The sequence below is a fragment of the Falco rusticolus genome, chromosome Z (assembly GCF_015220075.1).
Source record: "Falco rusticolus isolate bFalRus1 chromosome Z, bFalRus1.pri, whole genome shotgun sequence".
Classification (NCBI taxonomy): Eukaryota; Metazoa; Chordata; class Aves; order Falconiformes; family Falconidae; genus Falco; species Falco rusticolus.
In genome coordinates, this window is record NC_051210.1 from 50,573,690 (window position 1) to 50,600,871 (window position 27,182).

The following is a 27,182-nucleotide window of genomic DNA, read 5'->3' on the forward strand; positions in this document are numbered from 1 at the left end:
GCTTTTTGGGAAACACTTAAACAAGGACAAATGAGGTATTCCCCTGTACAGCGCAAGACAGTTTAAATAGATTTGGCTCTGACATAGCACTTAAATTTATCAGACATTTAGTGTTTAGGATGTACAATACAGCCGTATGTGACTTGCCAACTATCTGGTCTTCCCCCACTGTTTCTGGTTTGGCAACAATGTGGTTTTTCACCCTGTTGCAATGCTGACTGCCAAGGAGACATGGCCAGCTTTCTGCTTCCTGTCTTCCTCTTTGTCCTGGCTTGGCCTGCCTGCTGCCTGCCAAGTCACAGACGCTAAAAGATTATTCAAAAAGGTCAAACAACTAAGGCTTGAAATCACCTATGCCAACATTTGTATTTTCTTTCTGTTCTTCTGTGTTTGGCTAAATGGAAAGAACACAGCGTGTGGCTGAGAGAGGTATACAGAGAAGTTTTTGACAATAGGAGCGCATGGATCACGCTTTTGCAGACTGCTTGTAGAGGCAGTGAACACTGAATATTGTAAGAGGAATTCCGAGTAAAGCTAGGTGAAATGTGAAGTGCTAAAGATACATAATAGCTTTTTTGGTTTTGTGGATTCATCCCTCTCCCCTCCCCCCCCCCCCCCCCCATTTGTTTTTGCTTCCTGGGGTTTTACTGTGTCTGGGAGCCACGTTCCTTTGGAGTTTAGTACTACGCCTCTTTGAAGTTGGATCTGCAGCTACATTAATATATGTGACCCTGTTGTAACTACTAAGAAAATTAAGCTTAATAACTGGTAAGTTCTAATAATAAGTGTGTAGCTGTTCCGAAGCTAAACTTCACCAACACAAATCTGAGAAGTCCTGAACTGAACAGTTTTGTACATTTTTTGTCTGCAGACGGAATTTGTTCACCTGATTTTGGTTCAGCCTCTCTCCACTTGAAGCTGAAGCAGGAAAATATATCTACTGCTTCTATTTCTGTCACGTTTCTTGACTATGATAATCACCTAATGCTCTAATCTCCTGTTTTTTGACTAACTCCAAGGCTGATAACAGTAGCCATAAATGCAGCATGACTGTTGGCCATTTGTTGTAAAATTGCATGATTGTAGGGGAAGCCTTCTGTTCAGATGATTCATCAAAGCCCAGGCTGCAAAGCACAGCATCATATTTCAGTTCATCTTCAAAAGAGACTACTCACTTTATTCATCATCTATTCAGCCTCTCCCCTACCTTGCCACCTTTAAAGACTGAGTGTTTCTTTAAAGTAACAGCAACAAGCAAGGGAAAAAAGAGGATCCTTTCAGCAACAGGCCCCTTCACAATAAGCAACTTTTGATTGTCTTTTACTCAATTGAGCAAGAAACCTGTACAGTTTGTAGTGGTTTTAGTTTGTTTAACTGCAAGTATCCCCCCAGACACTGAGAAGGTTGCAGGGTTGAGGAAGGCAGAGAGAGATTGCAAAGAGAAGGTAGGGAAAGAATTTCTTGATGGTTGTTTTGTTCTGTCATACATGTGGTTGCAAGTTACCCTATAGTAAATCTTCAACAATTCTGTATACAGTATTATTCATAAAGTTAATTATAGACCTAGACCTTGGGTAAAAGGGCTGCCAATGTCATTAATGGAATAACAGTATGCTTCCTAGAGTCAAACATTGCTTGTGGACAACCACTTCTAACGCAGCACACATAAAGGCACATATTCTGAATTCATTGCATACCAGGGAGTAAAACTCTCCTCTTAGTAATGCAGCAGAACAATCTCTATAAGCGTGAATGGCAATTGTTACAATTACTTGTCTATTCTAAAGGTGGGTTGTCTGCCTGTGCCCTTCCAGCTCTGCTTCACTGGGTTGTGATTTACACACCGTTAACTATATTTACCCCCTAAACAGAGAGCATTTGTGATGGTGGAGGACTTGAGTAGTCATGAAGTTTTGTCTCTTGGTAAATATTTTGGATATTCTTCCGTGCCAGAGTAGGGACAGTTATTTTCTTGGGTACCTGAAAGTGAAACATCACTGCAGAGTTTTCACAGAGCTTGATTTTGTGGAATGTTTCAGGAAGCTTCCTCCCAGGAATGCCTAAAATCAGTAATATGATCCTGATTGCTGCTTTTTATTTTGTGACCTTAAAATTGACAGATCTGCCCTGCAGAAGGATGGACTGTGGGTATGCTTATGCGTGAACAAAATTCAGTTCTAAATGTTCTTACTTGCAGGCTAACAACCTTGAATTTGTTGTCAGCAGGGACTGAACATAGGTAGTTATCTGATCCAGGGGTCTTCAGGTTGTTCAGGTTGTTCAAATCAGTCTGCAATCCCTGTAAAGAGATGTCCTTTCCTAAGAGGCACAAACTTTATTTTTACAGGTTGACAGTAAGGAGTTTGGCATTTGGGCTAAGAATTTATCTTGGCTTTCTAATGATTTAAACCATTCCACTCTTGGTCATGAATCTGCAAATGTTGTCAAGAGAATGGATTTCAGCAATCTGTAAGAACTCTTGAATGAAGTATGGAAACATAAGAAAAAGTATTTTTTGACACATGGTCCAGATATGTAAATTTACTGTGGGTCTCCCCTAATAATCTCATGGAAAGATATGGTCCAGATAATTTGCCTTGTTCTGCCCCATAATCACTGCACTTCTTTTTACTGTGTTGTTGCTTAATAAATGTTACTTCCTAACATGATTTTTGTTATGTATGTTTAGCCTAGTCTTTCTTTTTCCAAGTGCTGCAACATACTGATTACATTTTTTTGCATCTGCTGATTATTAAAATGGACTTATGGTAATAAATTTAGGAAGACAGCTATCATTTTGTGTTGACATATACCTTTGCTCAGAGATCCTCATGTGATTGCCTATAATCTTCATGAACTTAATGTTATGCTGTGGCATACAGTTTGAAATGGTGTAGGTAATGGCTGTGCAAAGATACCCGAACTTGCTGTGACTGAATCAAGTTGTGGATGGGAAACAGTGCAGGCTTTCAAGCTTGACAGTCTTCCTAGATTCCTATTTTCTGGGCTGTCTCCTACATACATATACTACTGTCTAACAAACTGTGGCAACCTGTAGACTAAACTTTGTATAAAGCTTTAGTTTTATTATTACTGTCAAGGCAATATGTCTTCATGTGCTGTTTCCATCTCCTGAATACTTACATCATGCTGTTATCAATAGCTATGCATATGGAAGTGATTTGATTGTTCATTTGATTAAAGTAGAAGAAAGAGGCCATACAGTAATGCTAGTGTTTCCTGGGAGGGGGATGGGGGACACAGGGCATTAAACTTAGATCAGACAAACTGGCTTGATTTAACTTTGTTACATGAACGAACTTTTGAACAATTGCGTATGCAGGAAGGCTAATGCCAGAATCACTTTGGAAGAACTGGCTAAAAAATGTGCTGACATATTCTTGGTTTCTGGTGGTGGCTGTGCTGCTAGTGGAGCTCTCTGTTGCCAGCCTTGATGTTGCCCCGCTTTGCTGTGGGTGGGTCATGCACCCCTGTTCTTGACCCACCCATACAAGTGCATTGGTGCCAGTGAGCAGAAGAGCATCGTGTTAAAAGCATGTGTTGCTATGGTACAGCTTCAGGTTGGAGCAGGTTTGGGAAAAGTTTGGGGCAGGCTGAAGAGCAGGCTTCTTAACTGTGCTGCATCCTGGGATCAGTGCCTTTTAAAAAAAAATAAAAAAAATTTGTCTGTTGGTTTTCTTGGTATGTTTTCTGCAAGTGTGAGGTGTGACTAGTGGGCCCTTTGCAATGTTTGCCCATCAGTCACACCCACTGGGTGGAGAAACACAGCCCTAGGCCAAGGTGAATTTCATGAGAGAACTGGATTTTCTCATGTTCTTGCTATTACAGATACCATACTGCTGTCCTGAAAAGGCTCTATTGTTCGTGTTTTACTTTTAAGAAGGCATTAAAGGCACACTGTTATTCAGATGTACAGCACCTCCTGGAAAACTGCTTGACAACATAAAGGCATTTTGGGGCTTTGGAGATTCTCTTGCTGTAACTGTTCATAAGGGTGAAGATTATTGTCTAACAACTAGCCAGTTGGTCTCATTTCCACGACAATGCAAATTTTAGCAACTGCATGGAAACCTGAACTACTGAAAGACAGGCTGATCTGAATAAAGTCTAGTTTTGGCATTGTGCATTTTCCCAAATTCCCATTAAGTTGCTCAAGCAGCACAGGCAGATTGACTTTACACCACTCTGAAGTGTTGGCAGCAACTGCAATGAAGGGAGGCTGGGCTAGAGAAGGAGCTGTAAGAGTGTTTTTTCAGAAGTGCACAAGGTGTGTGTTTGTGGAGGGCAGGGAGGGAAGGCCAGAAGAGAGGAAGGTTAGGCAAAATCTGAGAAGTTCTCAGGTTTCCATTAAAGTATTGTCATCTGCTTGAAATCAGTCATAAAAGGGTCTGCTGTAATTATAGCGCAAACACCCGAACTCTTGTGCAGAACACTGTCTCATCTAACTCCTTCAGGTCAAGTGAGTTTAACCTATTTGTTCAGGAAAAAAAGCAGCGTAGAGCTGTTAAAGTGCTCAAATACACATAAGAAGATGTTGAACTGAATCTTGAACTTGCTATGTGGGTGCACAAGGGAGAAAATTATTAGTATTGTTCCCGGGAGAAGGACAGTGCAAGTATTAAGTTGCTATTTTTTGCTATGAAGTTTTTAGAAAATTCTGAAATATTTTTGTGAGGAATGCTGTTGTGAAGGTGCTGTTGTTCACATTTATTCCTGTTCCTTTGTTAATGCACAAGAGAGGTAACATATTTAACTCATTAGATTTTCCCCTCTACAAAGCCCCAAATGTTGGTCTATAAGTAAGATAACCCTGAAGGTATATGCATTTATAATTCCAGTGCATGTGCACACATACACATTCACACACATTCACAGATGCATGAATATATAAACTTATTAAAATGGAAGGGACCGTTCAGATTAAATGTTATCTTTTATCTTTAGCCAGCAGAAATTTATTTTTTTAAGTAAAAATGGGCCTTTAATAAGGCCTGTAGTTCCTGCAGTTACAGTAGATGTGGTGAATGTCTAAGGTTACTCATTCTGGCTTCATGTCTTGGAGTGGCTGGGTGGTGCAACCCCTTTTGCTCTCTGCCACAAACTGAAAATTTATTTTCTGTTGTATTTTCAGTAAACTTGTACAAGGTTTTTTAACCCCAAAGACATTTTTATAGCTGCAGACCAAATCAGACTTGATAGATTTCTCAAAGTCCTGCTGTGATGGAACAGTGGTAAGAAAATAAGCCTTAGAAACTCTGGATGGTTAGATAATGTTCAAGGCACTGGCAAGTTACCAGGTGCAGTAATAATTTTGCGTTAGTTTGGTTTTTGTTCTTTTTTTTTTTAAAAAAAACTTAATTAGCACTCAATTTTTACTCATGGAAACCAAAAAAAGTAGTAAGCAATAAAAGTAAAAACCTTGGAATTTGAACCTACACATCTGTTTTTGTAAATAAAAGTAGTATCCTTTTTCCAAGTATATAATACCCTTAGGTACTACAAGAACGTGTGCCAGCATTAGTAAGTAAATTGAAATACAAAAAGCAAAAGCAGCCTCGGCTGTGTACTGAACCAGCAATCATATTTTAAAATCTTCGTTGCAGGACTGCATTTGATGTTGTACCTATGTCAGGGAATTTCACCTACATGGATGATGCCAATGCATTAGAAATCAGCAGAAGCAAGGGATATGCTGGTGTGTAATATACAGTGGAAGTTATAGCATTACAAAACAGATGCTCCCATGTAATGTTAGCCACAGAATGACAAAATTACTTGGGAAGGCACTAATGAACATGATCAGGATAGGATTTAATGGTTTTTTTTTTATAGCTTTTGACCAGTCTGACTGCCACAGCAGTATTATTGCTAATGGAGAAATAGGTAGTCTGTGGGAAAACATTGTTCGAAATTGCTTTGTTTAAAATGTGAAAGACATGGTTTAAACCAGGATACTTCTTTTTTCTTTTTTGGTTATATGCTTTAAAAAGCAATTACTTGAACTTTTTGCAGAGCATCCCTGCCCAACCCCAAAACTGTTTCTGTGGGTTAGTCAGTTCTACACTTTTAAGTTCTCCTGTGGCACATCATGTGACTGGGTATTTCTAATTCTTATCTACTGTAAAAGGTCAAAGCAGACAGAAAATCAATGCATTGGCATGCATTGATCAGAATTTGATGAGTATTGCTCCAGTACTCTATACATTATCTCTTCTCATTATTTACTTATTATCAACTGGCATATGCTGGAAAATAAACATGGTGGTTGTGAGCACACAGGTAATTCTAGTCAAGTTTATGAACCACTGATATGAAAAAACAGGATGATTTTTCTTAGCCAATTCCTGTACATTACCTGCTAAGTGCCCACTGATAGATTTAATCTTTCTTTTGTCACTGTCAGTTTAATAGTACGTGTGTAGGAATATGGACAGGTAAAGTGATGCATATTTTGTCTATGAATATTTAGATTATAGCAGGTCGAATTAAATCCACTTTATAAAGAATATGGTTACATAACCTACAAATTTGTGTATATACTGTCATTTGAGACATTGATGTCATAAACACGGTCTATGATAATAAATATGTTACTTAAGGATATACAGAACTTATGCTCCATCTGTATTTGATGTAAATGAATATCCCAATGTTTAAAAATTGCACATAGCACAACTGGCAATCTCAAGAAAAGAAATACTCAGCAGTATATAGGCAGTGGTTGGAAAAAACCCAAACCAACCAAGCAACCAAAACCAAACCATCCCTCTTTTGGGGTCTTTTCTTGGTGTATTCCATATTCTTTATGCTGAAGATTGTGTTTTACTGCCAGTCCTAAAGCTGAAATTAATTGAAATGAAAACATAGTTGTGGCAGCGTTTTGGATCATGGATCAAAATCAGGAGATCCTTTAGTAAATGTTACAGTATTTAGAAACACTGCAATGATGCCCAGGTTGTCAAATCATTAAGCTTTTTCTCTCCTGTTTCAGAGAAAACATTTAATTTTGTTTTGGGCTCCTGCACACAGTTATACTTACTGGCAAAGGTATTACCTCATGCTGTTCTTAGCTGGCTTGAGGAAATGCTGAACACTGTAGTGCTCTAGTCTGATTTTGGAGTTTCCATGATATGTAAAACCCCAGCATTTTAGTTTAATTGCTGTTTATTTCTCCCAGTTACCATATAGTGTTGTGGCGTACTTAGCATTTTAAGAGATCTCTGTCTACAGAATAATAGAGAGGCCTCGTGAGCCTCTGCTAATATTTGTAAACTACTTCGTGGGTTCTGTGTCAGGTGATGTTTTAGACTTACGAAGCAGCGTATGATTGTAGCTTCCTGAAAGGCTGAAGAATCCAGCTTTTATTACTTTATATTTTAGTGGAGGATGCGATGCAATGCAATTCGAAGAAAAAATATGGTCCTATCCTAAAGCATTTGTTGAACTATGTTTTCTTTTGTACTTTTAAACTGTAATTTACCATTAAATGCCTCATCCAAATCTTGCTGGAGCAGCTTTCCATTGATTTTAACAACCTTTGGCAGTGATTTGTAACAAAACTGATGGGTTTTGTAGTCATGTCATCATTATCCTGTACCTAAAAATACTGCCTTATGCAGTGCAAATGTGTATTTTATCTCCCTGAGCTCTTGTTGCTTTACTGCCCTGAAATGCAACACAAAATGAAATCCTGACTGCATGGGAGTCAGTGGTAAAATCCACGTTGACTTCCATGAAACCAGTTTCCATGCAGAAGTTTTCAGTAATATACATTGCATGGAGGGGAGGGTCAACCTTTGTCTTTCACAACATAATGAAGTGGCCAGTTGGTTAATTAGCTGAAGGTATATGCAAGGAAATTCCTGTTATTTACAGGCAAATGCAAACTTTTTCATCACATAATTTCTTTCTTCTCTAAACACCCAGATAAGTCTTTCACTGTGTTCTACCTTTTGCTTTTAATTTTCTGAAGAATCCGCAATAAAAGCCCTTTATTATATATACATAACTTAATACAAAAGGTTTCTTGGTTTCCAAGAACAACTTCTGAATGTTTCTGACTGTAGCTAGTATTCACAGTATCTTCCAGATGGATAAGATTAAGTATTCATATCTCATCCTTTCCTACTGAATCCAGCAAGTTTTGGAAAGAAACATCATTCTTTCACATTCGTCCACATGTGGCAAGATACCTGTGTAAAGCTTTTCTTAATGTACATGTCAAAAAAGAGCTCAGCTAATATTATGAAGTATGGGAAACATTTGTTTCAGGCCATGAAAAAATACAACCCTTTTCTTAACTTAAAAATGTGTGTGTTCATGCATATATATAATACGTATATATTCCATGCACAACTTAGAACACAGCTGGGGAAAGTTGTTCAGTTTTCAAAATGAGAAACATATGGTCTTTATAAATTGTATAAGAAATATTTTGAATAAATAAGTGTTGTGATTTATTTTACATAAATAAATAAGGGAATTTAAATTGAAAAGATAAATCTGTGCATGGGACATGACACTGGAAATCTGACTGTACTTACTGCTATTTTGGTTCTGGTAAGTGCTTCTAGGTCCTTGAAATTCTTTCAACTCTATAAAAACTGGATTTACTCCCAGAGCTCCACTTCTTAACTAGGTCAGTTTAAAAACTAAACAAGGACTGAGTCAGTTAATTAATTTAAATGAGATTACAAATCAGAAACACATTACGTAATGTTGATTTAATTACCATTTTTTGTTTACCTAATTAAAACACACTGAAGAAAAGTTAATAGTCTCAACAATGGCCAGTTGGGTGACTTGGTGGCAGCAGATCTGAGCTGCTGATAAAAGGGGAGGTGAAGTGGAGAGCCTGCCATGACCTACATGGCTGTGACGCCCCAAGCCACCACGTGCTGCCTTGCTGCCAGCCCATGTGGCTGGTGCCTGGGTGGTGGGATCACCCTGGCCAGCCTGAACGTGGTGATGTTGCCCCAGCTGCAAGCCCCTGCCATGAGGTTTGGGAAGTGTGTCCCAGAGGGGTGGATGGGCACTCGGCTGACAGGTGTGGGGTTTCTCCCAGTTGCACCAGCTGCAGGAGGGCTTTTCTGTTGTAGGAGGGCACAGGGGAGTGCATTGGGAAGGGACAGCCGATGACTTGAGTAGCTCTTGCCATGTCCCCACTCCAGAGCAAACAGGTTCAAACTGAAATGAAAACAGAGCCCAGCTTCTGCCTGCTGGGCCAGATGTCTCCCTGTGGAAGCACCTCCATGTCTGAGCCCTGAGGGCTTTTGTGAGATGACAGGGCTGTTTAGGCTAAAACCTGGGTACCTACCCGAGCCAAGGAGCAACACAGCTATGTACCTTAGCTTTCTGGGGCCAGCAGCCAGCTCTGTTCCCCGCTGCCTTTTCCAGGTAGGCGAAGGTTAGGTGCCAGCAGCCTTTCAAGGTAAAGGGCATAGGTCACTCTTATGGTGCCTCATGGCTCCTGGTGTGGCACGTGTGTGCTAATGAAGCCTGCCTCATAGGATCAGTACGTTCAGCCTTCAGAGCAGCTCCTGCCACTGCTGTGGTCTCCCAAGAGGTCCCTCCCATGCCTCCTGGGTGCAAACTAATGAAGGAAGCAAAAAGCAGTGGGTATTATTTGCTAAAACAGAGTTTGCACTGAGGAACTGAGGCTTTCTTGAGATTTGAATACACCTTATATCAATAGCAACCAGGACTGCTATTTCTGTGTTGGCTTAACAGCCTTTGCCCATAGATTTTTTTGGTATGCTTACTTAAATGTTGGAAATCAGGTCTGCAAATGGATAAAATCTAATAATATGTCTTCAGAAAACTAGATGCCACACCACCTCTGCAAGGTGAGCAACAAGCAGTCCTTCCTTGCACGGCCAGCAGGGTTTTCCAGTGCAGTGTTGGCTGGCAGCTGATGCCACTGCCCCATGACTTACACCTAAATGTCAAACTTCAGTTCTCTGTGCTGTTCATTTACCACCAGCTGTATGAATACTAAGCAGATGAAAACCTTTTAGGACTAGCACCTCATACACTTATGCAGTCCAATAGCATTGCGCTAGATAGCAGTCCTGGTGAACACAGAGGAACTCCTTGTGGAGTAAGGGTAGCAGAATGACCTTTTTAACACAGTCACCGCTTCTGTGTTGTGGAGGGTTTCAGTCTGGGTGTCATGAATGCATATTGCTAGCAGAGTATATGCTGCTGGGGAAAGATGTGAGGTTTTGTCCTGCAAACATATCTTCCTCATGGTGAAGCCCTGCTTGTTTTTTTGAGGTGCTGCTTCCTCCTTGTGTGAGCTGTGGTTTATACCATACGTCTTCAAGGATATAGAATGAGAGCATCATAGAATCATTTAGGCTGGAAAAGACATTTAAGATCATAGAGTCCTACTGTAAACCTAACACAGTCAAGTCCACCACTAAACCATGTCCCTAAGCACCATATCTACATGTCTTCTAAATACCTCCAGGGATGGTGATTCTACCACATCCCTGGACAGCCTGTTCCAATGCTTGATAACCCTTTTGGTGCAGAAATTTTTCCTAATATCCAATCTAAACCTCCCCTGGTACAACTTGAGGATGTTTCCTCTTGTCCTATGGCTTGTTACTTGGGAGAAGAGACCAACACCCACCTGTCTACAACTTCCTTTCAAGTAGTTGTAGAGAGCGATAAGATCTCTCCTCAGCCTTCTTTTCTCCAGACTGAACAACCTGAGTTCTCTCAACCGCTTCTCGTAGGACTTGTTGTCTAGCACAGAAAGTGTTGGGGGTGAACATTTTGTCTTATGAAATCAGTGAGCCAAAATTTTCAGGGAAAGTATTTCCATTAAATGTAGCAGCCTATGAAAATGTGAAAAATAAATCCCCCCTCAAGTTAACTTACTTATGACAACAAGGGTAGTACTTGCAGCAGTTCCATGTCCATGTTTATAGCATCATTTCAGCAGATTCTTATTGCAATAAAACACTTTCAGCTTGTTTATACCATAAACAAACTCTTGTATAATGCTCATGAAATTGTACAATAATTCAGTGTCATCAGATACAGAAAAAGTGTACAATGAAAGACATTGATTTTGCAAAATATAATTTTTAAAAATTGTTTGGGAAGTTTATCAATCTAATCAGGTGCTTTTTCAAGGTAAAATAATGTAGGAAGCAGAAGGTAAGAGTGTAGTAAAGTTAGGAAAATAATAATTAATGATAATGTTTTAAAGTACAGAGATTAAATTACATATTTATTTACTTTATGGATTCTTGCTGATCACATTACTTCCTTTGGAGGGGAGAGAGATACCTTGCTTTTTTGTTGCCATGAATGCTTTCATACAATGACAGTTTTCTGGAAGTAGTTGAAAGATAGTTGATCTGGAAAGTCTTTTCCCCATGAGGACAGTCCAGCAGTGGAACTGGGGCCCAAGGGGGTTGGGCCGTCTCCATCCCTGAGGAGTTTCATGCCTTGACTGTAAAGTCCTGAGCAGCTGAGTTTGATCCCATGACTGAGCCTTCCCTGAGCTGGGGCTGGGACTGGAGACCTCCCCAGGTACCCACCAGGCCAGTGTGTCCTGTGATGTTCAGGGGTACAACTATTTGCCTCAACTTTGTGATATCAGGCGGCAATGTAATCCTGAAGGATGACAGCATTGGAGGTAGCTGTGATTCTTGTTCATGGTGGTGACTCTGTCAGATGTGAAGTCAGGTGCCATCTAGGTATGTGAAGGCTTGAACAGCATCAAATTGGTGCTTACATGGTGTCACATCTCTCTGGTCCTTTATCCTTCTCCATACCCAAATAATGGACTATCAAGGAACAAGGGTGTATTAACATGTTGGTGAGTGATTAAATTAGTGTCTGTCAGCTGAGATTAACTGAATGCAAAGGCTGTCTCCTAGCTTGCGGCAAATGAAAAGTGAAATGTGTTCATTGAAACCACTGAGAAAGTTTGTTTGATTGGTATGACACATGTGGAGAATCTGCTTATTTCTAAGACATGGGTCAAGAAAGTATTTTTTCTTATTACAGACTCTGTCTCTGTTTTCAAGGCCTTCTGTGTTATGCTAATGCAGAAAGCCTTAAAAGCAAAATTCCTTGTTCAGTATGGGGCATAAGGGAAGTTTAGCATAACTTACTTTTTGAAGACTGTATTCTCTCTTATCAGCTGAAAAATGAAAGATCAGACTAATGAGGTGAGCAATACTAAAAACCCCTCAGGAAGGTGGTGAACAGCAGTGTGACATTCTTGGCTTTGCTGGGGTGTGCATCCTCCTTGCTGCTTTTGGTCAAAGACAATGTGATGTAAAGGGAGGGAGCATCTCATCCCTCACCAGATGGCAAACTGCCAGCTTTTTTTTCTCCTTCCTTCTGCTTTATGAAGCCAAGAGTGATGTATCATGGCAGCACCTTTCTGCTGGTGTATGGCAGGGGAAATGGATGTTTTTTCTCACCAGCAGCAGGCCCCAGCAGTCAGTTTTACTTAGCCTTGGCTGCAGTGACAGTTGCCTGCACTCATATATACTAATTGGGATTTACCCCTAGAAATGAAAACATGGGAAACAATTAAAGTACAAAATATACGAGCTTCTTGACCCATCCTTTCATACCATCTTCTAAAACAAAGAGTAATTTGAGGTAAAGAGTGAACGTCCTGGTGTTAGCCGTACTGAATCATGATAAATGACATAAAGTGTGTCAGGGTTACATGAATATCTACCAGGTAAGAGTAAAGGCTGGCTTGAACAATTCTTATGTAAAGTGTTCGTCCATGGGGCAATAACTTATCATTCAGCATCAGTCAGTATACCAAGAAGAGCAGAGTAGAAGATACACTCACTGTAGTTGTGAGGCTTCTATGAAAGCCATTCTGTGGAAACGGTATGGGTAGGTGAACTTCTGCTCTGTAGCAAATAAGTATAAGTACTTCTGAGGTCAGTGTGAAAGCATTTTTTTGAGAAAAGCACATTGACAATAGAATTTGAGAAGGTTTTTCAAGCACACAAACACCAACCCCTGCCCCCCCCCCCCAAAAAAAAAAAGAAAAAAGAAAAAAGAAAAAAAAAAGAAAAAAGAAAAAAGAAACAACCACAAAACCCAAAGAAAGAGAATAAACTATGGGAACTTACAGTTGTCAGCTACCTAAATGACAATGTTGAAAATTTCAGTTCATCACATTTACATAATGGGCTTTTATTTGCTGATAGTTGTATAACTTTGCTTACGCCTTCTAGCTTAGGAAGTATGTGTTTTTTAAAATGTGCACAGAATTATTGGGTGGGAAAATTGAATGCAAAGCCAGCTAGACAGACAATGAGTCTGGTTTATTACTTTCTCCATCACGCTGGAAGAAAAGCCTGCAATTTTTAAACCCAGGGCTCATGTTGTTAATTAATGATCTTGTGCAGATGAGGACAAAGAAAGATTTAAAGTGTCTTAACATGTCTATTGCTTCTTAGTTTCTGTGGCTTTCCAAAAGTGCCTCTTACTCCCTCTTTTAGAAGAGTGCTGCTCCATTGTCTCTTTTTAGTCAATGTTCTGCTTATAAATTAAGTTATTCATATAATTTATTCCTATAATGATCATGGTTCTCTTGTACTTTGAAAGGCTACTTGCATCCAATCAAATCAGGAGTGTTCTTTATAATTACTGACACTAGTAAGAGAATTGGATGGTCACAGGCCATCTCAGGTGTGTGTCCTTCATTCTGAGAATGAGACACTTCTCTGAGCTTTTAAGTGCAGAGTGACAGAGGTTGATACTCATACAGAATATAGTTCTTTGCTTTCTCAACTGCTTTAATTGAAGGGTTAGGTAAGTTGCTTCTCATATTCAGTTTACAATGATTCTTTGCTTTCTCAAGATCATTGAGACCCCACTAGTGGGTATCTTAGTAGCATCTACTGCTCAAAATGCTGTGTGAGAATCAAACTGTAAAAATAGTCATTTGATAAGTAGTTAACATAAACCAAAACTAGGTCTGACTGGCGAATTATAATAACTAGCCAACTGCATATCCCTGTAACTGGAAAATTCTTTGCTAAGTTTCTCACTATATTATAAAAAAGAATTGTTTAAACGACCATCAGTCTTTAAATCCTGGATCCAGAAAGGGTCCATGTTGACAATGAGAAAGCAGAAGTAAAGGCAAACTGCTGTGCAAGAGCTAAAAAAGCTTATTCACTTTTTGCTTCTTCTTAGTGATTTTAACAGGAGAAAACTTGAAAGGCTAGTTTCTGGTAGGCCTCATTAATCCAGTTTCATATCTCTTGTGTTCCTCAGGCTACACTGTCCAAGCTTTATAGGGTGCATCTGCTACCACACTGACATTTCATTTAATCACATATCTGCAGTAGTTATACCCGCAGATATAATTAATCCTTTCTGAGAATCTTAATATAAATAATAATATGTATGGTTTGCAGAAGCAGAGAATGCCTATTAGAGTAATATTAAAGTTTACCCCCTGCAGGGTGAACCTTCCTATTGCAACCCAGGGAAAAGGACTTTTGTCCATAAAAAAGGTCCATATGCAGAGACGCATCATATCTTTAGCATTTCTTGCAGCTGACTGAGTTTGCAAATTAAATTGATTTGATTTTTTAAAGGGATTTTCTGTATCTTATCATGAAAAGAAACAGGCCTACTGAATGGCTATGTATTGTGCTGTACAGTAGAACTCTTAAGGAAACCCAAGTGCCTAAACCTTGGGATATGCAAAATCTGATGGGAGGCCTGCCCTCTTCATTCTTCCTACCCAAGGCTGAAGAAGATAGAGGAGATTTCATGTGGAATTTGGTATGCAGTGTATATTTTATTATGTACAAGAGTGATTTCACTCAGTATTGGAAAGTTTAGTTGTGTTTTTAATGCTGTCAGAACTGGGTTTCACATGTGCCTTGGTCTTCCAGTACTCTGGTACATCCCTAGATGCTTGTCTTCTGTGACAACCGTCATTCAGATGAATTCAGTAGAACTGAAATTATGAAATGGATTTCCATCTCGAATAACACCTTCTGCAGAATCAGGCTTGTATTAACTTAAATTGCTTCAGAAACATGTATATCAAGCCACATTTGCTAAGCCACTAATATATTTCAATGAACTTCTGGTAGCAGATAGAGTTTCATTCTAGGTTGAGGGCTACATTGGCTTTAAGAAGAAGCGATGAGGACTGAAGGACAAGTATCTGTTATGCGTACTTTTCTCCTTTTCCATCTTCTTTTTCTTTAATCTGGACACTATAAGCAGCAAAGCATTCAGGAACTGTGACTTCCCTCTGGGGTCCATTTGGTAGTAGCAATTTCTGTAGTGCTATGATGCAAACTTTTGGTGGTCCTATGTCACTAACAAGCACAGCTGCATTTAAAAAATGGATATTTTTTTATCCAGACTGTAAAACTACTCTATTTTAGGTACCCATATATGGAACAAATGGTTATCCTTCATTTAATTTCTTACTGTCTTTGCATGCAAGAGTGTCTATCATGTCTTACTTTGTTAGTAACAATTTCTTGCTGTGGAGCAGGGTTTTGTTGTATTATTGGTGTGGGAATACAGCAAAAAGAAGAGAGTTTTTGAAACAACTGCTTTAATGAATAAGGATACAATTTATTATTTAGCGTGTTAACATCAAATTGCATTCTTCTTGTGATTCATTAGGAGCATGTATCATGAAAAGAACACTCTTTGAAGTCTACAGGGTTTGGGTTTTGTTAGTTTTTATGTTACCTAATCTTCATTTTGCACTAGCAGTTCTCACAGACTAGGAAGACAAAGCCTATATTGTATTAAAATGGACAGTCATATCTTCAGTGCAGTCCTGAGTCTGTGGAATCAGTGCAGGCCTTTGTGTTCTAAGCAAAGGGTAAAGAAACAGGACTCATCACTGCAAACACCGTTAGTTGCCTGATCCAGTATGTCTTTCTGGTCATTGCCTGAGAAGAAACTACCTTTGCTTTGCTGATTATGCAATATTATATCTGGGGGATGGAGGAAAAGGGAATGAAAAGTTACCCTTGTAGATCTGTTTACAACTTGAATATTTATGTGAATAACTCTTTTGTCCTTATTCAGTGATCTGTGAATTCCTCTTATTAGGATCATTGCATCTTTCACAATGTTTCTGCTGCATAAAATGGGTTACATATAGTGTGTTTGTTCAATAATGCCTTCATGTAGAAAGTCAGGGAAATGACCTTTAAAGAACAAAGTTAAGTATTGGTTTATTACTGAAGGAGGGTATTAAAAGGTTGTGAGATACTTTCAAAACAAATTAGTAAAGCATTTCTTTCATTTCTTTATAGATTCTGGACAACCAGGAAGTCCAAGCCACAATGATCCTGCCAAGAATCCACCAGGTAAATATAAGTTCCAGAACATGTGCATCTAACATTGTTTAAGAACAAAGATACTATTGTTTATAGTTAAAGAGAGCATAATTGGTCAGCAACTATTTTGCACTGGTAAGTACATATAATCAGGACAAGCTGTGATTACTTTAGTTCTTTTCAACTGGCAATGCCTTAACTGTAGTTCCATCAACATTCATTTAATCTAAGGAATTTTTCTTTCAGTTCATGGTTTTTGAAATTTTCTAAGTGGGAATGGGAAAAGGAGTAAGGAGATAAGTTCCCAAATAACTTTACTTATATAAAAGTCTTCAAAACTACAATTATCTTCTTGATCTCAGACAAACCACAGTTGACCTACCTCTAAGTCTGTGATGTGAATTAACAGCTTCTTTACTTTTATTTTATATGTGCATTATAAAATGCAAATATGTTCATTTTTAATGTTTTTCATATAAGCTCAGAACAGTTTTTGAACATGACATTAATGAGTCATGCTAGTAACATCTGGAATTTTTTTTGAGAGACGTGTCAATGTAAACAGTCCCTATAAGGATTCTCTAGAAATAAAATTCAAGAGAAAATCAAACCCAGACTTTGCCATTCCACACAGTTCAGACCAAACGTTCTTTGTATTTTCATGGAGTTACCCTTCTAATCAACTAGACTGTGCTAGTAAATCTTGTAAATCTTTGTTGTTTTATGGATTTTATTGGGGTAAGACAAGCAAGTGTGACAGACATAGTATCACATCTTAAAGAGTGACTCCTGCCACCACTGTCATGCTGTATCTTTTCCTTTTGGCTCTCAGAAGTGTCTATCTGAAATAAGCTGCAACTAACTCAGTTCGCTCTTTTTCTAAATAAAAAATGAACAACAGTCTAACCAAGAAGTAATTGTGTGATGCTGGGCTGTTACATATACATGAATATTTTCTGGATCTGTCCAAATATTAGGGAAAACACCTGCATTGTGGCTCTATAATTTTGTACTAAGCATACGTTCAAAGTATTCTCTACGTGCGGTGGAATAAGTCATGTGTGTTGCACATGAATACCCAAAAGTGGGAGAACCATCATAGATCATTATACAAAAAGCCATATTCCTGTAATACAAAAACCAGAAACATACACTGGAAGATTGCAGATATGTTTTAGATATATGAGGGTAGAACAATAAAATAATGTGGTAGGCTTTTTTTAAAGTGATTTTTTAATGTGATTTTTTTTTTTGCAAGGGATGACACAGGCTTGAAATCACTTTTGGCTGGAGACTTTGATGCTGTTTCTCTCCAAACTGTGTGGGATGTTATGAGTAGGCTTTTATTTTTCTATTTAATACATGACATAAATTATGTAGGATAGAGGTTTCAAAACCCAAGCCAGCAAATTTACACCTAAAACAAGCCTGAAAAAATTCCTCACAGATAATCATGGTTTTGTAAAACTTGGAGCATTTAGTTATAAAGCATTTATTTTTGTCCTAGAATATTTCTGTTTGTGAGCGCAAGAAAAGCCAAATGCATTACCCCTTGTCATTTTTTAAGGATCCTTTGTAACCTTGTAATCTGGGTTTGGGAAGCTGAAGGCAGGGTCTGGAAACTCACCTTCAACATGTTTTAAAATTCTGTTTTTAAAGTACCACTTAGTATCTGGAATAGGAAGGTAGAAGTACATATTTCACTAGCGAGGATCATGTCTAGTGAGTTCAGTCTCATCAGCTCTCACTTTCAACCCATGGCTACTCCAGCAAGGAGTAATCTTGCTGTCAGCAGCAGAGCCCTGGGCAGTGCAGCAGATGAGCTGTACAGGCTTTCTTTTGGCAGCCTTGTGGGGCAAGACTGGATGCCTCAATGTTTGACACACTCCAGTGTCCCAGAAGGTAGGGGGACACAGAGGGCAGAGAACTCTGTTGCTGGTTTCACCATGAAATTTCTGCTTGAAATATGATCATAACACTTTCTCATGCTTTGGAGTCACTGCTGTAAGTATTATTCCTTTATCTGCTGCCAAGTGGGGACAGAAAATGGAGGCTGTGCCTTGCTTCCCTTGAAACCCTTCATTTTAGCAGAGACAGGCATAACTGAATGTCGTTTGTCTATTTGAGGATACATGAACTTCTAGCATTGTTCAGCTTCTCTGTTTGATACTGTCTTGGAGTTAGCTGGCAGGGAGGAAGTGTTGAGGTTTGTGGGACTGCAGAATACAAGACTTCTGGGGCTGTGCAGGAGAATGGGAGGGAGTTGCACTCCATTCAGCTTGTCTGGGAAAAGGACTGCTGTCCTGTTCTTTCTTATTAAACTTCACATGACTGTTATTATTAGAACCAGGCAGTCACTTCTGTCAGAGCCCCAGAGGATATCCACTCTGAGGTTTGTTTGCGGTCCCAGGCCAGCAGACTGGCAGTGCCAGGAAGGTTTGTTCTATCATGTTTTGGTCTGATGCCTGTAGGTCAAGGAGCCAGGGTGTTGGCAAGGGATAGGTGCTGTTAGCTCTTGGATGCCACTACCTTCACAAAGACATTGCCAAGGAAGAGGATGGACATTGGAAACTGAGTGGTAGTTGGCGAGGCTGCTGGTGTTAAAAGTGGTTTTTTCTAGGTTTGGCTAGACTGTTGCATTCTTTAGGATGTCTGGTAATTTGCTGTCTTAACCATGTAGGGAGGTTAATGTCACTTGCCAAACAAAAGAACATTAAGAGCACTTGCTGGAACTCTTTAAAATACATTCCTACAAATACACTAAATACTTTGATAGCACTGTATGCTATTAAGATGGTGTAGCTTGTGGTGAAAGTGGTATGTAGCTTTTGTAGCAAGATCCAGGGATATCCTCCTGTAAGTTTTATTTTTCCATACATTTCATCTACTATATTTCTAAAGACTGAAACTGATTTTTCTGAGAGCTGGCTTGTAAAGGTTGCTTCTCTGCAGGGTTTGTTAAGTAGGTTCCAGACGGATGAGCTGAACCAAGCTGGAGTGAGAGAGAAGAAGAGTTTGAACACTGCTGTTGTCCGCATCAGTCATTAAGTTCCTGGAATCTGAAAGTTTTTGTTAATAATGCAGTGCTAAGTATTAAAAGTTTACATAGTTTCCCAGAGGGAATGGACATGTCCATGGATCTGTGGAGAGTGACTAAACAGATGGAGGCACACCTGGATTAAGAAGTTTTAAAACTTAAAATACTTAGAGCTTTTCACACTATCAGTCAAAAAAACCCCAACCCACCCCCAAAATAACCCAACAGAAAAACAACCAAACCAAATATTTCAGGCCTGCTCTGTTTCTTACTATTCTACTGGGCATCTCTTCAGGGCTATGGTTGAAGGCAGCCTGTTGGGGGAGACCTAGTGTGGCAGTTTCATTGTGATGCTGTATTATTTGCTCCCTGCAAGTCTCATAGGTCTTTTATCTAGCTTAAGAAAAATCTAAAAAATGAGCTTTCCTTAACATATGTGTCTTGAAATATCTGCAAAGGTGTGGGAGGGTGTGTACCGAAGACAGACGGAATGATCTTTCAGTAAGTTCTTCTGTTAAGCATATGAAAATTAAGAGAGAAAAACACCTAGAACTGCTAGTAAGCTCTTGATACTGGCACCAGAAGAATACTCTGGCGTTCAGTGATACAATCCTTACTAGCCAGCTCTTCTAGTAGAGGATTTTCTGGGTTTTGTTCTGTTTTATTTTTCTTTCCCTTACTTACGGCCTGCTGACCACAATGTTGGTCATTAATAAGGTTACTTGCTACCTGCTATTGTGGTGAGGTTGCTGCTTGGCAGACTTGGTTTGTTTATACGCCAGCATTAACACTGCTGTGTCCAATTGTTGCCATGTTGCTCATCTTCAAACACAGTTTTTTAAAGCTGCTAAAATAGGAGTAAGAAATAACAATACTGCTAGAGTAGAATGTTATCTTGATATAGCAATAAGATAGGATAGACAGTTGAATACAGTTTGAAAAATCAAGAGAACTGGAAACCTGAGGGAGTGGATACTAGTTCTTACTGGTGCTTCATGTCCTTTGTCTTTTGTCTTTGGGATGGAGCTGGGAAGAGAGTAGTCTTTCAGAGCTATTCTTGCCCATCATTGGGGAATACAAAAGAGAACTTTTCAGAAGGTGCAAAGGAAACCTAACACAGACAGTGATGAACCTCATTGGCGAGGAAAGACAATTCAGTTTTTTGCTTTTTTCCAGGTGGTTGAGTTCATAGGTTATTAGAGCTATGTTTCCCAGCAAGTGGGACTGTTAGGGTATGGTGGTTTTTGGTTGGTTTTTTTTTTTTTTTTTTCTGATAGAATTTACTCCACTTTACCTGGTGCAAGGAATATTTTCATACAAATTTTGCAGACTCTATAATGTCAGTCAGGGATGAATGAGGAATGCAGATGACTCAGGTTTGAGCCTGTGTGCTGATGATTTTTACATTATTTTTATGGGGTGACACACTTAGATTGAGAAACCATCTCTCTGCCTTTCATTCCTCCCCACTGTTTCCCTTTTTCTTTCCTTTGCAGTAACTCATGACGTGTTGTCAGGGAATTAATCTAGTGATAAGATCCTTAATCTCAGCGAGGCATAAGTATATGCATACCCAGACCCAGACCCAGTGCTCTAGAATTGGTTTTCCCCTTCTATTTTCACCAGAAATTTTATTCTGGGAACCATTTCCAAAGAAGACCTGAGTGAAATCACCATCTTCTTTTTTTCTAATTAAATGAGGTGTTGCCAAAAAGCTTGCAACCAGCCTCACCTATCTCAATATGCAAACTTCTTTTGCAGCTGTAGAACCCCAAAGGGTTTTTTGTGCTTTCATATGGGCTAGCAGCCACAGGGAGAACATTCTTTTTGGATCAAGCCCTAAGAAATGTGTAATAAATTTGCCTGTATATGACTGTTTTAGATATAAGTATTTCAGTTTTAAGTTACAGAATGTATAGTTTCAGAAATAACCTCTGCAGAAGAACATGGTCTCAACCTTTGCTCTTTTGTGGAAATGCAATAAGCAAATGTCTTTGAGTTTTGAATGACTCAGAACACAGATGGTTTTATTATTGTACTGTATTGCAAGTTACCCTCTTGTGGATGGAGAATTAGCCCCCTAATTAACAGAAATAGAGGAGATATTCCCTGGCCTCATCATTGTAAGCAGCTTTGCTTGTGAAAATGATGATGCCATGCTAGCAGTTTGGGGATTCAGACAGACTTATATTTAAACAAAAATATATTCACCTTGCTTTTTCAGCGTGGGAGTGGATATACTGAAATGCTTGCTGTTTCCCGTATGCCTGCAGCCGTGCCATCTCAGATAGTGATCTTCAAATAAAACAGGGTTGGGTTTGGTCAGGGCTTGATTTTCTGTGGAGTTCTCCCTTTTCCCAAATGCTCTATGAATTAGTAATGCCATTCAGCCCTGAGCCAGGTGGGGCATTCTGGGGGCAGTGTGCAGCTGTGCTATCTCAACAATCAGAAACCAGCACAGATTGTAAAGCCCCTTTTTCCAAGAGGAAGAGTTTTTGGCCTTGCATGCTGGTTTGAAATTTGGTGTGGGTGATTGCTACTGTCTACTAGTTTAAGATTACTTCTGAATTTTTGCTTGCATCGGCTATCCTTCTTTATGAACCTGCTGTGTAAAGAAATGATGCTGTGATCACTTCTGATGCTGTGTTCACTTCTGATGCTGTTGTGTTCAATGGTGAGCACAATGGTTTTTACTTCAAAGTGTGCACAGAAGAATTTGCTAAAAACTCTTATGTTACCACTTAGAATTCCAGAAACTTGGTGCTTTGGCACCAGAAATTTTTTTGGTACCTGGTAGTCCTACAGCTTTTAAAAAACAGCTCCCCCGACCATTTTTTAAATCATGGCTGAGACCCTCTGGAGCACAGAGCAGTATGTATTTGTGTTAGTTACCCTTTCTGTTTCTTGCTAGATTTTGGAGAAACTCTTCTTGGATTCCAGTATATGGATTCCAGAGTCCATTAAACCAGATGTTTACTTCTTCAAATTACTGCAGTGCTGAAGGATATTATATTTCTGGTTTTTAACTTGAGAGTATTGAAAATCTTACTTGTTTTTGAAAATGGCACAGCCAGCTGCTTAGTTTCTTATTGCAGTAAAAAGTTCAGTGCAGTTGGGATCTTTTTACAATGTTTGTTTCCTGTCTCAGTTACAACATCAATGCAACTTTCAGGAAAAAAAGCAAAACAAACTGTGGGTATGCAACCAGGCTGGAGACGATCGTGCAATAAGCAAAATAGCCTTGCTCTCTGGACAGATCCTAGTTCAACTGTTTCAAATGACATCACTGAAATCTTCTGTGTCACTCCTTGGCTCATGTTATCCACCCTTAACTGCCTTTGAGAAATCCTGGTTCAGTGGGAGCCTGTTTCTGGTATTCTTTTTAAGATACTGGCTTCAAAATGCATGCAATAAGAAAACAAACTGCAAGTCTGCTGACTGTGTGTTAACTTACTGTGAACAGTGTGAGAGTAATTTTTCACTACCAGTTCTGACTGAGAATTCCTGCTGAAATTAAAAAAGCTTCCTGTAGAAGTTAGATACTTCAGAAAGCAGCAAGAGCTGATCCCTTAAAAGTCAGTTTTAAAGGATTCAAACAAAAGAAGCTATACAATGAAAAGATCTAATCCTTAATTGTAGCAATTTCAGAAGTCAGACAAACCTGTAGCAGCTACATTGCAAAACTTGAAATCAAGCTGCAGCTCTCTACTAGTATTTTGCACACCAGGCTGAAGCTTCCAGCCTTTCTTCTCAGCAGCTCCTGATGCTGAACCTGTCTCACTGCTAGTACGTCTATCTACTACTGTATAATCCCTCTTTTTAAAGATTCAGAATAAAAGTACAATAATACGAATTGTACCCTGCAGTGATTGGATCCTTATTGTTGTTTTATAAGTCGCTCAAAATCAAGGCCATATCAGTGAAAAAAACTGGATGTTTAATGATACCAGGAAGGAATTTTAGGTTTTGGCACTAGTCAATATGCAGCAGCAGAACGCAAACAGGTGTCCTATTCATAAAAGTACAATTAAATCAGAAGACATGAAAAAAGCTGGTTAAAGATTTGTAAAGCCAGACGTCACTGGTAAGCTTTTAAGTAATGTGAGAACAAGCCCTTTACAGTACAAGTTAGTGCAAACTGAAAATATTTTTCAGTTGGTTTAAACAACCTCTTCCCGCCCCCCCCCTCCCATTTTAATTCTTACCATGGTTAAAAGCTGTACTTGCAACTCAGCTCTTGAAGGCATAGTGCAGGAATAGAGTGGAAGAGGTATAAGGCCCAGGACAGAATGACTTCTACAGCAGCTGGAGGCATTTACTGAAGGTTTCTTCTCTTACTGACAGTGTGGAGAAACTTTCTGATCAAAACTGCTCCTTGGCTTAACCTGTTTGCTTTTCATCCTTGATGGCACTGGTCTGGTCATTGTAGTATTGCTTGAAAAGTCTATTTTTCGGAAATGAATTTTCTGTAAAAAAAGTAAGGAAAGAAGACAGATTTTATAATCACCCATTGCAAAAACCAAAAGGAGATACAGAAAAAAATCCACAGTTACTTATGGATTTTGGAAGTTACGGACTGTTTATACAGAATTGCACTATGGTGGTTTTGGCAGAAATGTTCTTTTTGTAGAACTCAGATTTTTAAGAATAATGACAATTAGTGAAATGCATTTCAGAGAGTTTTTTTTCTCAGGCAAGATGAATTTTAGTAAATTTACAATAGTCAGTGCTTATATTAGGTCAGAACAATAAAGACAGCAAAGTGTTATCATGACCATCAAAAGATACAGTAAATCCTCTGTGAGGAATACAACAATAGACTGTTATCAAGTGCATTAGATTCGGTGCTCAACAGATCAGAAACATACATCAAGAATACTAATTTAAGGCTTTTCAACATGTTAATGCAAGCAGTGCATTAGGGAATGCTTAATAAAAAAAAACAGTAAGACATATACTGTGCAGAGTATCACCACATTTTTTTTTTCTTCCATGCAGTGTAATAGTGTGACTATGAATGTTAACTTTTATTCAGTAGTGTGATCAGCTTTGCAAGGCAAAAGGCAGTGTCTCACACTTTAAAGTCAAAATGTCCTATTCTGTTGTCCTGCTGCATGCAGTCTTGCTGTTTATCCTTTATCGTATATAGAGTGCATGTTTCTGCAACAAATTACAGAAGTCTGATGGCACAGAACATTTTCCTATTGCACAGCTGGGAGCCAAGCAGCTCTGTAACATAACCACCATGGATTGTCTTCCTAACTAGTTAAAAATGTTGAAGTCCACTGGTGCTGGTACTGAACATAATGTGTTTATTTTCCTGCACTCAGAGGCACCACTGGAATCCACCTTCCCTGTTAGAACATGAGGCTCAGGATGAATTTGCTCATTACCTGAGACATAGACTGTTTATTGTTGCATCATTTTTTTAACAATATTTTGTCACATTATATCAAAAAAAATCAAGCTGATTTTTAAGTTGACGGATACTGACAATAGCTGCAGTTTCCCTCTCTTTCCTAACATCAGACAAAGCATTTGCATCTGTCTTTGGGTGTCATTATTTTTGGACAATCCAAGGCAGGGTGAAACCTGGGTGAAAGACAGTGATCCATCTGTCAGCAGTGCGTCCTTTTGTGAGGGGGTGATAAACAGCGGTACCACTCAGTGGCAGAGTTTTTCCCTTGCTCCCATTTCATTATCACAAGGAGAGAAACACACTACATTTCTTTTTTCGTTACGTGGGTATTCTCAGTATTGCCAGTGAGAAAACCTAAGAATTCATGAGAGAAGGCTGAAGATTAAACATGTGTTTCTGTGTGTCTGTGCATACATATGTATACACCTGTGTTCTCACATAAATCCTACATGGGCATTTTCTGTTTTTTAATACAAGCCTTGGGGCTTGTTCTCACTGTAATGATAGCTTGGTTAATCTACACTAGGGTGAAGCATCTCTCAAGTTAGTCTAACTTGAATGAGAGAAGTGCTTCAAAGTGCATGTGCATGTGGATAAGGAGCAGTGAAGTTCAGTCTTGTCTCACTACCATCTCCAGAGGTGGCTGCATGTTTGTGCACTGACTTTTAAGCCACGCTTCACTTACAGGCCAACTAAAATCAAGAATCTCCTTTCCATAGGCAGAGAAGGGAAAGACTTCCATTATTGGAGGAATTATTAGTGTTCATCCAATTTGCCCATTCTTAGGTTGAAAAATGAAAACTGAGGAAGAAGGAGAAAAGAAACAAACTCTTTGCAATTTTTTATTATATGGGTATGCCAAGTTCTGTCAAACAAAGAAATAGGTACTTAAGAAGCCATGTCATGTTTTCAGCCACAGAAAAAAACATGGAGAAAGGGTGCAGGAGAATGCAGAAGATGACAGAGAAAAGCTCTTATTTCTTAGAAACTGGAGATGAATAAGGTTGCAGAGGCCTGTGACATTAAGGTGAAGGACGATAAGGGAGGAAAAAGTAATGGATATAGAGAGAAGGTACTGAAAACAAGAGGGAGAAGAATGTGAGTAGAAGTGAGGAAAAAAGGAGGGAGGTCTCCCGAGCTACTAGTGGAAATAAAGACATGTAGGGATATTGTGTGAAGTGGCATGCAGGGACATCGTATGAAGTGATGTTGACTGGAAGATGAGAAGCTGGTAGCATTGGCATAACATCATTCAGGATGATCCCACAGGCTTATGGTGCTGTGCAAGCCCACTGCACTTGTTCGTGGGATGGTTTTTCAGCTGGGAAAGACTGACTTTCGCTTTATGGGTGTAAGTGTGTAAAAGAGATGTCCGGAGATGTGCCTAGGTGAACCCTTCACATTCTTTCAGCTTGAGTTGTCAGATGCATGGTCATATACCTGCACTGGTAAATATTACCATAGGTGCTGGGTGAGGTGGCTCTGTGGGCCTAGTAGGATTGCTAGCAAGTGGTGAAAACTCCTCTTTTTGCCTTTGCTTTCCTTGTTTGACTGAAAAGTAAGTAGATACTTCTCCAGATGTACCAAGGATAGTTCTCTTGAGTGAAGCGTGCTGCTTTTACAGTCGCTTTCCTGATTACAGTGGCACTGTGTTGTTTAATTACTTGAAGATGAAAGCAGTAATTGACAAAAGAAACCTAAGGAGAATAGTACTGAGCTGTTGTTTTCCAAATCAGTAAATATTACAGTAGGTGCATTTTAAATTTGTTTGTATGTTTTATTAGTTAAGACATTTAGAATGCTTTTACCCATCCAAACTTTTGGAACAGAATGTTGACAGTGTATTTCCAAAAGAAAAAAGCTATGTTAATTCAGAAAAGAGGCTAGAGAAGCCACAGTTAGAAATCTTAGTGCACCTTCTCACAGGAAAGTAAATAAAAAAGTAATACTGTTGGAGCAGCAATGTGGACCAAGTATAGTACTAAGTATTTCTGAGGGTAAATGGTTGGCATTCCTACCTGTAAGGAGCGTGATGTCATTTAATCTCAAATTTAGTCAAATCAGTTTATTCAGTGATTATTGATATGAGACTTTCACAGAAACCTGGGTTTCTCAGCTCCCTTTTCTTGAGTTTATCTTGTTACACTACTGAGATGAGTCTTGATTATCAGCTGTTGTTTCACCAGAGTACTACAGGTTGTGCCTGAATTTCATGGCAGGGCTAAAGTATACCATCTACATTTATCTTAGAGTGAGTAAACATTAGCCAAAATAATAATAATACATGGTTTCTTAAACATAGGTTTCTAGAGATATAATTCACAATATTCATAACCCCTGCACTGAATAACTCAGCTGTTTTGCCCAGTTCCTGCTTTTA

The 27,182-nt window shown here is 39.1% G+C and overlaps 1 protein-coding gene across 10 annotated transcripts in view; it reads left to right on the plus strand.

Moving 5' to 3' along the window:
• The window catches only part of NFIB (nuclear factor I B), a 270,815-nt gene that overhangs the window by 180,438 nt on the left and 63,195 nt on the right, over window positions 1-27,182 (plus strand). For all 10 annotated transcript variants that reach the window (XM_037372722.1, XM_037372713.1, XM_037372714.1 and 7 more), the window contains exon 3: window positions 16,323-16,376. In XM_037372722.1, coding sequence (XP_037228619.1) covers window positions 16,323-16,376 — 54 coding nt within the window. The remainder of the gene's footprint in view (window positions 1-16,322; window positions 16,377-27,182) is intronic.